Source organism: Sapajus apella, unplaced genomic scaffold, assembly GCF_009761245.1.
Source record: "Sapajus apella isolate SASKATOON/1434 unplaced genomic scaffold, GSC_monkey_1.0 scaffold167, whole genome shotgun sequence".
NCBI classification, from domain to species: domain Eukaryota; kingdom Metazoa; phylum Chordata; class Mammalia; order Primates; family Cebidae; genus Sapajus; species Sapajus apella.
In genome coordinates, this window is record NW_022437107.1 from 609,330 (window position 1) to 622,120 (window position 12,791).

Consider the following 12,791-nt stretch of genomic DNA (forward strand, 5'->3'; position numbering starts at 1 on the left):
CTTGGGAGGCTGAGGCACTTGAATGAGAATCACTTGAACTTGGGAGGCAGAAGTTGCAGTGAGCCAAGATTGTACTACTGTCTGGGCAATGGAGCGAGACTCTGTCTCAAAAGAAAAAAAAAGGTTGTTCTTTTAAAAATATGCTAATCTACAATGTCAATTCTCTAGGCTTGACTTTTGCCTTTACTTTCTGATATGGTTTGGCTGTGTCCCCACCCAAATCTCATCTTGAATTGTAATCCCTATAAGCCCCACATATCAAAGAAAGGGGACTGGTGGGAGGTGATTGGATCATTGGGGCAGTTTTTTTCAGGCTGTTCTTATGATAGTCAGTGAGTTCTCTTGAGATCTTATGAGGTTTGTTTTGTTTTGGGGACAGAGTCTTGCTCTGTCATCCAGGCTGGAGTGCAGTGGCATGATCTTGGCTGACTTTAGTACCCACCTCCTGGGTTCCAGCGATTCTCCTGCTCAGCCTCCTTAGTAGCTGGGATTACATGCATGTGCCACCACGCCCGGCTAATTTTTGTTATTTTTAGTAGAGGATGAGATTTCACCATGTTAGCCAGGCTTGTCTGGAACTCCTGACCTCAGGTGACCTACCTGCTGTGGCCTCCCGAAGTGCTAGGATTACAGGTATGAGCCACCATACCCAGCTGAGATCTGATGGTTTTATATGTGTTTGACAGTTGCTCCTTCACATGTTCACACTCTCTGTGTGGCCACCATGTAAGACGTGCCTGCTTCCCCTTCTGCTATGATTGTAAGTTTCCTGAGGCCTCCCCCAGCCATGCGGAACTATGAGTCAGTTAAACTTTTTCTTCCTTTCATAAATTACCTAACCTCAGGTATTTCTCAGAATCAGTGTGAAAATGGACTACTACCCTTTCTGATAATCATGCTTGAGGATTTGGGGAATTCAGACTACCTGGGATCAAATCATAGCCCCACCCTGAGCAGTCATGTGACCTTGGGAAAGTTACTTACCTTTCCCATCCCAACTTCTGTAAAATCTGTAAAATGAGATTGTTTCTGAGGGTTAAATGAACAGAGCACAGTGGGGACACTGTCAGGTACATACTGCTTGCCAGATATTGAGTATTCATCTTTATTGAGTTAGGACTGTGATACCCCACTTTATGGCTCTTGATTTTGTATGACAAAGTCATGGTTAGTGCTTTGTTAGTAAAAGAAAGAAAATCCGAAAGTCCCTGCCATGGAAGGAAGAAACAGAGGGGGGAAGGGAGCGGATAAGCTTCAGCATTTCAGAGCTTGGAAGGACAAGTTAGACTTCTATTTCATGGAGAAGGAGGTGGAGGCAGGTTGGGTCCTAAGGTGTCATTCAAAACACACAGCCATAATGCTTTAGTGAGAGTAGAGCTTGGGTGCCAGGGATTGCTGTGGTCAAGTTGCAGACAAAAACTACCACTCATTGGAAGACAGGAGAGGAGCATCTCATTACAAACACAATCAACAAACAATTCACATGTATCTACATTCAGTCAGCAAATACAAGTTGTCCAACTTGGTTGCTAATGGGACCCACTCTACTGACAGAGGCTTCATATAGAACTCAAAGGGTAAGATGGCTTCCAGTAACAAACCACTGGGTGCTTTTCTTAGGACTAAAAAGCTCAGGAATCTGGTGATGAATGAAAACCTCAGTCCCACTGGCACTACATGAGGAGCCAGGAGAGCAGCAGCATTATAAGCCACAGAGTGGGGCAGCCCAGGCAGGGGCATTCTGAGCTGTGGGGGAGGGCATTGTGGCAGTTAGGGTAGGGCATTGTGAGGTGTGGGGTGGGGCATTGTGAGTCACATGCCTGGATTCTCACCTGGGCCAATGGGCTTCAGTCTGTAATAACTGCAGAAGGAGGAGGAGTTCCTCTGTCTTTACTCTCTTCAGGCAGTTGTTGTGGTCTCTCAGCGCTTGTTGGGTTCACAACCTACTAAATAAGCCGGCTGGTCTTCACCTTCCTAGACAAGTCAACTCAGAGGAGGTGGCAGGGGCGAGTCTTGGCTCGAGTCCCAGCTGGGGCCAGGCTGTGGGGTGGGCAGGCGAGCAGCGGGTGATACCATCTCTGCAAGTGCAGCATAGCCTCAGCCTAGGGCAGCGGGAGTGTGTGGCCAATGCTGTGAGCAGAAGCACAGGTGGTGGCAGACAGGAATAGAGGCGCTCATGGGGAATGTACTGAGCTGTTGTGTGCACCCCAAGGTGGATGAGCACCAGGGGCCAGTTTCTTCCCATGAGTCTGAGATCTATGAGGCAGCAGTTGGGGACAGAATGGCAGGAGCACCAGTGAGTCCCATTGTAGCCCCTGCTGAAGTGACTTTTGAAGCTGGTGAGGACCTCCACGTGCACCACATCCATGACCGGGAGATGCGTGAAGGTAAGGAGGGGACCTGTGCCCTTGGCACAACTCTGGCTGCTGCTGTCCCCAGGGTCCCCTGGGAGGCATCCCCCACTTTGAGCTCCTTTTTGCTTGTAGCCAGCTTTCCCAGGGCTGGCCAGGAACAAAGGCTGGCTCTGCCTTGCGTTCCCATTCCCACCACTTAGTCTTTCTCCAGAGTCCACTCAGCTTCTTTTCTCCTCGCCTCCCAAATGCCCAGTTCTTCCTCCCTCATCTCATTCTCCCAGGCTGGCATGGGAGCATTTATTGATGGCTCTTCTTGTCGTCTGTAGCTCTATTTATTATCCTGTGGTTCTTTGATAAGTCTTCTTTGAAATATTCTGTCCCTTTTCTCAATAAAAACTCAAACATCCCAACTTTCCAGTACCCATCTTGTTCTTCCTTTGTACCTATCCGGATGGTACCTAAGTGGAGGATCCAGATAAGTGCCTATTTTTTTCCCCCTGTATTAAGGTAGCTAAATCTCAGGACAATTCATATTCAAATATTTGGGGATTTCTTAAAATCAGAGTGGTGGTTGCCATGCGAGAGACTATATGGTATGCTTAATGGGCTGCTGTAAATCACCTTGATAGAAGCTGCTTAGGTTCTTCTAACCATAATTTTATCACAGAAGAAAAGAAAATGGAAGGTACTTAAAGTAATTGTGAAAGGTGTGAAATGTCACAGCCAGGGCTGCAGAAAAATGGGTGTGTATGTGTGGGGGGGTTTCCCCAAAGCAGTTTACCCATGAGGCACTGATTACTTTAAAATTCTTACTGTAACACAAAACGTGTCTCCAGGTTTATTCTGGTGACTTAACAGACTTTATTTTCCTCCTTATTCTAAAAAAGAGGTGGGGATGGTTCGTGGTCAAAACTTTCAAAAGACATGAAATGTCAATGTAGGTTTTTAATGTGTAAGATAAAGATTGAGGGTTAAAATGCCAGACCTTACCTGTGTAAGAGTGTTTGCTGCCATGGCTTTCCCTTTGTCCTTCCCCCTCCTGACAATAGCATCTTGTTCAAAGATAAGAAAGTTGAAGTTTTCCAGTCTGTACACTGCTGGGAGAGGCAGGGGCCTGGGAGGGGGTCGAAAAGAGAAAACAATCAGTTGGTTTGCTTGTAAAATTTTGCAAAGATAGGAATCTAGGTAAAAATAATTCTGGGTGACAATATGGTTCTTGAATAAAAATTAGAATTTTAAAAATAGAAAACATTGTATCACAAAGATATTAAATCCAGTTGGCTCATTGGTTTCATTTAAATGCCATTACCGTAGAGGAAATGTTTTATAGCTTTTCTATTTAAACTTTGGGCTCTCAATTTATTAAGAGGTAGGATAACTAAGACTCATGATGAAATGACTTTGTAACTTGGAAGTACTATACTCACCTTTCAAGATATTTAAGGATTTCCTTTAGCATAAACAAATATTATTATGAGAATGAATTGATTATACCTTTATACACAAAGCATATAAGTACTTGTGTAAACTTATACTCTGGTTGATAGATGGGTAGTGTTGGATGAGAGCCCAAAAACAAGGCTCTTTAATTGTTATTCTTTAGGATTACAATAAGTTTATGTATGTCTCATTTGGCCCTTTCCAATACAAATAAGGCCTGTGTATGTTCTCTGTATGTATTGCTAATGAAGAAGATATAGAGATCTCACATGACTATGGAAGATAGCTACTCAACAGAACTAAGGTTCTGTGTCTTCAGAATGACATGGAAGTGACATATATGTTGAATTGACTTTTTAAAAATTTTTAAAACTTCAGAATGTGTGTCTTTTATTTTGCCTATAAAATAGACCTGTCTTTTAAAACATACCGCCATCTTGATTTATTTTATGCAAAGTTGATTTTACACAACTCAAAGGGAACAGTTACCCCTTCATTTTTTCTTGTTAAATAAAGGAGGGTCTCACTGTGTTACTCATGCTGGCCTCAAATTCCTGACCTGGATTCAAGGGATTTTCTTGTCTCAGCCTCCTGAGTAGCTGGGACGACAGGCATACGCCATCTTGTCTGGCTCCATCTTATGTCTATACAGTCATTTCAATAGATAAGAATAAAGGTAGAGGTAGTTAAATGGCCTAAATACAGCAGTCCAAGAAATGAGTTGATAAACTGTTATAAGTGATCACATCTTTTTTTGTTTCTCCCTCTATAGATATGGCTTTGGAGTCCGACCCTTCTAACCATCCAGAAGCAAGGAAATCTCAAACAGATGGTGAGACAATGTTGTTTTTTCTGCCAAGAAAGAGTGAAAACTCTTGTTTGATCAGATGTATTATAGAAAGTATTTAGAAAAACTCATATTGGTTTAAATTTTTCATATTCAGTTGTTATTTTAACATGTGGTATACTTTCCTTTAGTTGTTACTATGTTAATGAAATATGTAAACTTTTTGTTTAAACATTTTGCCATCTTTTTATCAACATAATTTGTTGTGTGATGGAGGAGTCTTAGATTTATCTTTATGTATAATTCTTTGTCCCTTTTCCTGTGCTCCAGAGAGTACATTTTAAAGATGAATGATAGAACTTAGGCTTCAGCTTGGTTTTCATTTAAATAAATAATAAAACATAGTTGTTCATTGTCGGGGATTGAATCTATGATTTTAGCCTCCTCTGACACAGTCCTCTGACCACATGTGTTTATCAAATCCATGTTTATGTTATTCGAAACTTTTAAGTTATTAACCTTTTCATTTGATGTGATGTAAATTTAAACATGTTCTATTCCTGCTTATTTTCCTTAATGTTATGTGAAATCCTGGTTTGTTTGCTAAAAAGCCATACACAGCCAGGTTTTCCAGTTGATTTAAGTAGCAAGAATACAAGTGAGGATCTATAATCATATGTGAATGTTATTTACTGTAATGCAGCACTGTCAAATATGGCAGTTTGTAACTTTTGTTTTTGTAGTTTGAGTAGACTTCACCTCTCTTGAGTTGGTTATTTCTGGCTAGAATTTTTGTTCATTTTTGCATTACTATAAAGATTTACCTAAGGCTGGGTAATTTATAAGAAAAAGAGGTTTAATTGGCTCATAGATGTTCAGGCTGTATAAGCATGGCTTCAGCATTTGCTTCCAGTGAGGGCCTCCGCAAGCTTACAATCATGATGGAAGACAAAGGGGAAGCAGGTAGTTCCACACTGTGAGAGAGGGAGGAGAGGAGGGTAGGGGGAAGGTTTCACAGTCTTTGAAACTACCAGGATGAGAATTTGCTTCTTACTCTTACTCTGGGGATGGCACCAAGCCATTCATAAGGAATCCACCATCATTACCCAAACACCTCTCACTAGACCCTGTCTCCAAGATAAAGGGTCACGTTTTAACATGAGATTTGGAGAGGGAAACATATCCAAACCAAATAAGAATTGTATTTCCCAGTTCCGTTCAGAGCCCTGGGCTTCTCACACCTAGAGAGCATGGAAGCAGAAAAAAGAAAAGCTATTCCATGTTAGTAGATGACCAGTAAGTGTGGTTGGATATGCTTAGCAGGAGTCTGGTGCATCTAGAGATAGGTGCCAGGCCAGGAAGTAGTTCTTAGAGCTGTTAGCTGTTAGATTCTGGTAATTAAGCTATAGGTAAATGCAAAATGGGAGAATCCTAATGGATCATGGCTCATATATGGAACAGGTAAACTTTTTTATTCGCTAAATTTTTCATCTGGCCTAATTTTTTTGCCCTTTTCTTTTGTACATGAGTATTGTTTCATTCATATATAACAAAGATAAAAAGTAAATTAGGTCAAAAAGTAAATCTAAGTTTTTAGGTTTTACTTTATGAGATTTATCATGCCAGACAGTTTAAATTATAAATTGTTGAAAATAATTTTTTGAAATGGAATTTTATCTCATTTTATATAGGAGTAGTCAGTAAGATGTTAACAACTACTTTTACTTTATATTATTTGTGTCAGAAGTGACCAGTTTATTTTTTCATTCTTAGCGCACGAAAAAAGACAAAGCAGCTATGCAAACCATGTAAGTAAACACTAATAAAGGTGAGAAATTGATAGTTTGATGTAAAAGTATCTCTCTCTTGAGTCCTTTAAATTATAATTGGGACCCAGTGGTGACAGCATGGACCTCTTTTTGTGTATTTTCTAAATCTCTTCTACTTTCCTACATATCAAATTTGTCCAGAAAAGTCTTCAGCTTAGTGTGCCCACCTTTTAAGGGTTTCTGACATTTAAGTTAAATTTCAATAGTCTTGTTGTGGTATAAAGATCTGCTTTAAATATTTAATCTTATTTTTCATGAAATAACAAAAATAGAAGATCTAAGTTAATTGTCATCACTGTGTATTGGTTTTCTGCCACAGCAGGTGAAAGCATACCTTCCCTGCTACGCCATGACCTTATTTTTCTCCCTCTGTTTCTTTCAATTGTAGCACACTTTTGAATTAAATCAGTAACATTGACATGATTGTCACTATCCAAATATTATTCACTGCTAAATCATATGGTGTTTTCACTGTGTCTCTGCATTACATGTTCCTTCGTTTGTTCTCTGAAATAGTTCTGAAATTTGAGCACTTCTGCACTTCTTCTGGATCATCTCTTTTTTCCTAGCCTATGCTGGTTTATCCAGCAGTAAGTAGCCTCGGGGTGGTCTGTCACTTTGTTAAAAAATTATTTTAATAATTATTGTTAAATTATATTTTACATATAATTTACATTTCACATCCATGATTTTTTAGCATGAAGCTAATTTTCTGACTGTATTCATTGGCCTGTTTTCTACCAGCTGTTTTCCCGCCCAAGTGTTGTAGCATTTATCACATGCCTTTCAAAGATATTTCCCATCTGCTAAAACATATCTGTTCCTCTTTTATTTTTGGTACGGGTGGGCAACTTTCTTTGGCCTTTTGTCATTCTAGTTCAATATAGAGTGGCTTTCCCTAGACATGCTCAATGTCTGCTTTTCTGTGCTATCTCTTTAAAGTCTTTTTAATCTCACATAACTGCTGCCTTGTGTGGGATCGCCTGAGTCCTAGATTCTGTGTTTCCTTCTGTCCTGTTATCCTTTCTAGTTGTACTTGAGCACGTTTTCCTGGACAGAGATGTTTAGAGATCTGGCCAGTCTTAAAATCCTTCTTGATAGAGAATAAACTTCTAGATTGAATCTAAATTTTACGGTTCTGAAGATATTCTGCAATTGTGTTCTCATTACAGTGTTGTTCTTGAATCTATTGCCATCACGTGATACATTATTTATAACTGGGTTTTATGTATCTGTGGAAGCTGTTTAGGAGCTTTACTGTCTCTGAGATTCTGAAATTTCATAATAATATCTTGGTGGGGATCTTTTCATTTTATTGAGGCTACTAAGTCTGCAGACTGTCTCTCTCTGAGAATGTTTTTATTTTCTCTGTTACTTTTTTTCAGACAGTCTTGTTACTCAGACACTAGACTGCTTAGACAAGTATATCTGCATTGGTTTAAAATTTTTCCCCTTCTGTTTTTTTCAGTTTGTCTTTTTTTTTTTTTTTTTTTTTTTTTTTTTGGAGGCGGAGTTTTTCTCTTGTTACCTACCCAGGCTGGAGTGCAATGGCGCGATCTCGGCTCACCACAACCTCCGCCTCCCAGGTTCAGGCAATTCTCCTGCCCCAGCCTCCTGAGTCGCTGGGATTACAGGCACGCGCCACCATGCCCAGCTAATTTTTTGTAGTTTTAGTAGAGACGGGGTTTCACCATGTTGACCAGGATGGTCTCGATCTCTTGACCTCGTGATCCACCCGCCTCGGCCTCCCACAGTGCTGGGATTACAGGCTTGAGCCACCGTGCCTGGCCTCAGTTTGTCTTTTTATTCTACTTCTGGGATATTCTGTGAGTTTATCCTCTACTATGTCTATTGAATTTTTATATTTTTTAGGGTGTTTTAAGATTTTATTTTAAAGTTTTGTTCCTGATTTTGACTGGTCCTGTGAAATTTTTTTTTGTTATTTCAATCTCTCTTGTTGGAGGCTTTTCTACAATGTGTGGTGGTCCCTGGCTTACTTGATTTGAAAGCATGACTTGTGTTAACTGATGGCACCAGTGTGAGGTTTTGGAAGCCAAACTAGCTTTTCATTTGGGGGACCTCAGTGTATTATCTGGGGACCTTTATTCGAGACAGTTCAGTTTCTTGAGAAGGATCTCCCAAGTTTCTGCCTGGAAAGTAAAAGCATGGCTACTTGCTTTCCAAAAGCAGAGTTAGGGAAGAAAGTTGGAGTTCCATTTTTGGTATACAGTTTTGTTTATATCTCAGGTTTAGGCCATGGTAGCCGTGAGCCAGAAATTCTCAGGTTTGGTATATTCAGGGAACACACATCTAAGTTTCTTATCAGATGGGAGGACAGGTGGACGTGGGGCTCTAATCACAGATTTTCAACTGACCTTGATGGCTTTTGCCCTACTTTTTACATTTTACCCTACTTTTCAAAGTGCTATTTGCCGTGAAATTCACAGCCTGCCTTTAGCTCTGCAAGAGAAACTGCTCACTTCTGTTCCAGTCACTTTCTTTTTCTGTTTTTCTTATTTATTTAAGACCTATATTTAAGTGTAAATCAAAGTTTAATTTCAATATCATTAATGATATTTACCAAGACAGCTCTTTAGTGATGTATCTATAATAAGCATATTACAGTTTTCTTCTAAGGCCTTGTTTGATATTTTCATTCAAACTTTATACACTGTCATATTATCCCATTACTTGACAACATAGATGGAGCTGTTTTCATGAATGCTCACTGTGTTAGAAATATTTAAGTTAATTAAGATTTATTTTTAGCTTGGTCAGCATAGCAAGGCCTCATCTCCTCAAAAAGGTGAACTAAGAAATTAGTCAAGCATGGTGGCATATGCTTTTAGTTTTACCTACTGAGGTGGCTGAGGCAGAGGATTGCTTGAGCTCAGGAGTTTGAGGCTGCAGTTAACTATCATTGCACCACTGCCCTCCAGCCTGGGCTACAAAGTGAGACCCTATCTCAGAAAAAGGAAAAGAGTTACTAATTGTTTGAAAACATATCTGAAATTTGTTCTGCCAAAAAGCAGAGAGAAAAATATAACCTTTGGCTTTTATTTTATTTTTTTTATGTTTGCTGAGAAGAATGCTGTACTTTATTTATTTTTCATTTCTTTTTGGAGGAACAGGTGGTATTTGGTTACCTGAGTAAGCTCTTTAGTGATGATTTGTGAGATTTTGGTGCACCCATCATCTGAGCAGCATCCACTGAACCTGATTTGTAGTCTTTTATCCCTTACCCTTTTCCCATACTTTCCCCTGAGTCTCCAAAGTCCACTGTATCATTCTTATGCCTTTGCATCGTCATCGCTTAGCTCCCACATATGAATGAGAACATGCAATGTTTTTCATTCCTGAGTGACTTCACTTAGAATAACAGTCTCCAATTTCATCCAGGTTGCTGGGAATGGAATGCCATGAATGTATTCAATATTATGGCCGAGTGGTATTCCATCATATATATGTATATGTATATCACAGTTTCTTTATTCACTTGTTGATTGATCGGCATTTGGGCTGGTTCCATATTTTGTAATTGTAATTTGTAAATTGTAATTTGCTGGAGTTCCTTGTAGATTCTGGATAATAGCTCTTTGTCAGATGTGTAGACTGTGAAGACTTTCTCCCACTCTGTGGGTTGTCTGTTTACTCTGCTGATTGTTCCTTTTCCTGTGCAGAAGCTCTTTAGTTAAGTCTCACTTGTTTGTATTTGTTGCATTTGCTTTTGAGTTCTTGGCGATGAAGTCTTTGCCTAAGCCAGGGTCGGGAAGGGCTTTTCCAATGTTATCATCTAGAATTTCTGTGGTTTTAGGTCATAGATTTATGTCCGTGATCCATCTTGAGTTGATTTTTGTGTAAGGTGAGAGTTGAGGATCCAGCTTCATTCTCCTGCACGTGGCTTGCCAATTATCCCAGAACCATTGGTTGACTAAGGTTTACTTTTTTCACTTAATGTTTTAGTTGGCTTTGTTGAAGATCAGTTGGCTATAGGTATTTGGGTTAATTTCTGGGTTCTCTATTCTGTTTCATTGGTGTATGTGCCTGTTTTTATACCAGTTCCATGCTGTTTTGGTGACTATGGCGTTCTAGTATAGTTTGAAATCAGGTTAGGTGATGCCTCAAGATTTGTTGTTTTTGCATAGTTTTGTTTTGGCTATGTGGGGTCTTGTTTGGTCCCATATGAGTTTAGGATTGTTTTTTCTAGTTCTGTGAAGAAGGATGGTGGTATTTTGATGGGAATTTCATTGAATTTGTAGATTGCTTTTGGCAGTATGGCCATTTTCACAATATTCATTCTATCCATTCATGGGTATTGTATGTCTTTCCATTTGTTTGTGTCCATTATTTCATTCAGCAATGTTTGTAGTTCCCACCAGCATGTGAAAAAGATAATCCACCATGATGAAATTGGTTCTATACAAGGGATACAGGGATGATTTAACATACACAGGTCAATAAATGTGATACACCACATAAACAGAATTCAAAACAAAAACCACGTGATTGTCTCAATAGATGCAGAAAAAGCATTTGACAAAATCTAGCCTCCTTTTATGATTAAAACTCTCAGCAAAATTGGCATAGAAGGATCATAGCTCAATGTAATAAAAGCTGTCTATGAGAAACCCACAGTCAACATAATACTGAATGGGAAAAAGTTGAATGCATTCCCCTTGAGAACTGGAACAAGACAAAGATGCCCCACTCTCACCACTTCTGTTCAGCTTAATACTGGAAGACCTTAATACTGGAAGACAGAGCAATCACACAAGAGAAGGAAATAAAGGGCATCCACATCAGTAAATAGGAATTCAAACTGTTGCTGTTTGTTGATGATATGATTGTATTCCTAGAAAACCCTAAAGACTCCTCCAAAAAGCTCCTAGAACTGATACATGAATTTAACAAAGTTTCAGGAGATGAAATTAATGTACACAAATCAGTAGCTCTGTTATACCCTAACAGCAACCACGCTGAGAATCAGACCAAGAACATAGCCCCTTTTATAATAGCTGCAAAAGTAAAATAAAATACTTAGGAAAGGACCTAACCAAGGAGGTGATAGACCTTTACAAGGAAAACAACTTTAGTATTTTTCATGGGTTAAAATGAGAGGCAGCAGGTATAGTGGAAGAAGTCAGTGGCTGGGCATCGGCATCCAATGGGTCCTGGACCTTTGATAGTAAGCCTTTGGTTTGACTTACTAAATTACAGGTGTAATTATTTTCTAGTTTTTGTTATTAAACTTCTATGTAACCCCTTCTATTTCTTGTTAAAGATCATAAAATTTCACCCTCTGATTTATGCTGACTGAAGTTAGATGATTTGTTTCTTTTTGTGATTGCCTTAAATAATACCTATGAACAGTAAACTGTTAGTAGTGTTTTTGGTGTAATTAAATGTAGTAAGACTGAATGAATTTGTCAAACACTTGTCGAAGTTTTTGATTTATTCAAAATTCTGTGCTCAGCAGCTAGAGATAGGAAGAGTAAGAGCCCTCCCTTACTCTTACGGAGAGGCATACTTTCTCATGAGGGGAATACTCTGCAAGTATTTCCTTGCTCAGGTGATGGGTACACCAAAGTCTCACAAATCATCACTGAAGAACTTACTTTTATAACCAAATACCACCTGTCCCTCTAAAACCTATGCAAATAAAAAAATTTTAGTATCTTGTAATCAGTGGTGAATTTAACTAATTAGTGGGCAAAGAAACCATTTTTGGTGTGGCTGCTGTCAAAGAGATCGATCCAAGAGGGTAGATGGAGTCAAGTTTGCTGAAACAAGGAAAGAGAAAGGCAGTAGGCAGAGAGCAGGGGTATAGCAGGAAAATGCCTAGGTGCAGGTCAGATGATTTATAGAATGAAATTAATCAAGTTTTGAAATGAATGGTAAGTGTTCTCTGGGAGTCTCATTTGAGTCATGTCATGGCAGTCTCATTTAAACATGAAGGAAAAGTTAAATTTTTTAATTTGTCATCTGTTTTCAGGGTGTGAGAGAATATTTAAGTGATACTTTTTTTTATCCTCCACATAAGAAAACAGGACTAGAGAAACCTATGGCTTCCTCACTTGGTGGCCCAGCAGCCCTGGCACATAGAGCCTCTGAATCTGAAACACCTATTTTGTTACAATATCACCTGAAATAATACATTTAGGACTAGTAACTTAGTAAATGCATTAGTTTTGTATTCATTGCAATGAAATGCTCCTGTACCAGTATGATTTAATATGTTACATTTTATCATAGTAAATAAATAGAAATTCTCAGCTGCTTTATGTCACTGTTGAAAAAACAGTGAAATCTTATTCATAAAATCCTTGTTAGGTTTGATGACAGGTACCATATTAAGAGCAGCATTTTATAACCCATATCTCA

General features: G+C 39.1%; 1 protein-coding gene across 2 annotated transcripts in view; it reads left to right on the forward strand.

Annotated features, from left to right (window-relative positions):
- Positions 1-12,791, forward strand: part of LOC116542388 (cyclin-Y-like protein 2) — a 36,237-nt gene that overhangs the window by 2,927 nt on the left and 20,519 nt on the right. Inside the window, exons 3-5 of one of the 2 annotated variants that reach the window (XM_032267276.1) lie at positions 1,097-2,387; positions 4,567-4,626; positions 6,355-6,389. In XM_032267276.1, coding sequence (XP_032123167.1) covers positions 2,177-2,387; positions 4,567-4,626; positions 6,355-6,389 — 306 coding nt within the window. In that variant the 5' untranslated portion in view covers positions 1,097-2,176. Of the gene's footprint in view, positions 1-602; positions 2,388-4,566; positions 4,627-6,354; positions 6,390-12,791 lie in introns of those variants that run through there. The other variant, XM_032267277.1, reaches the window with a different exon arrangement.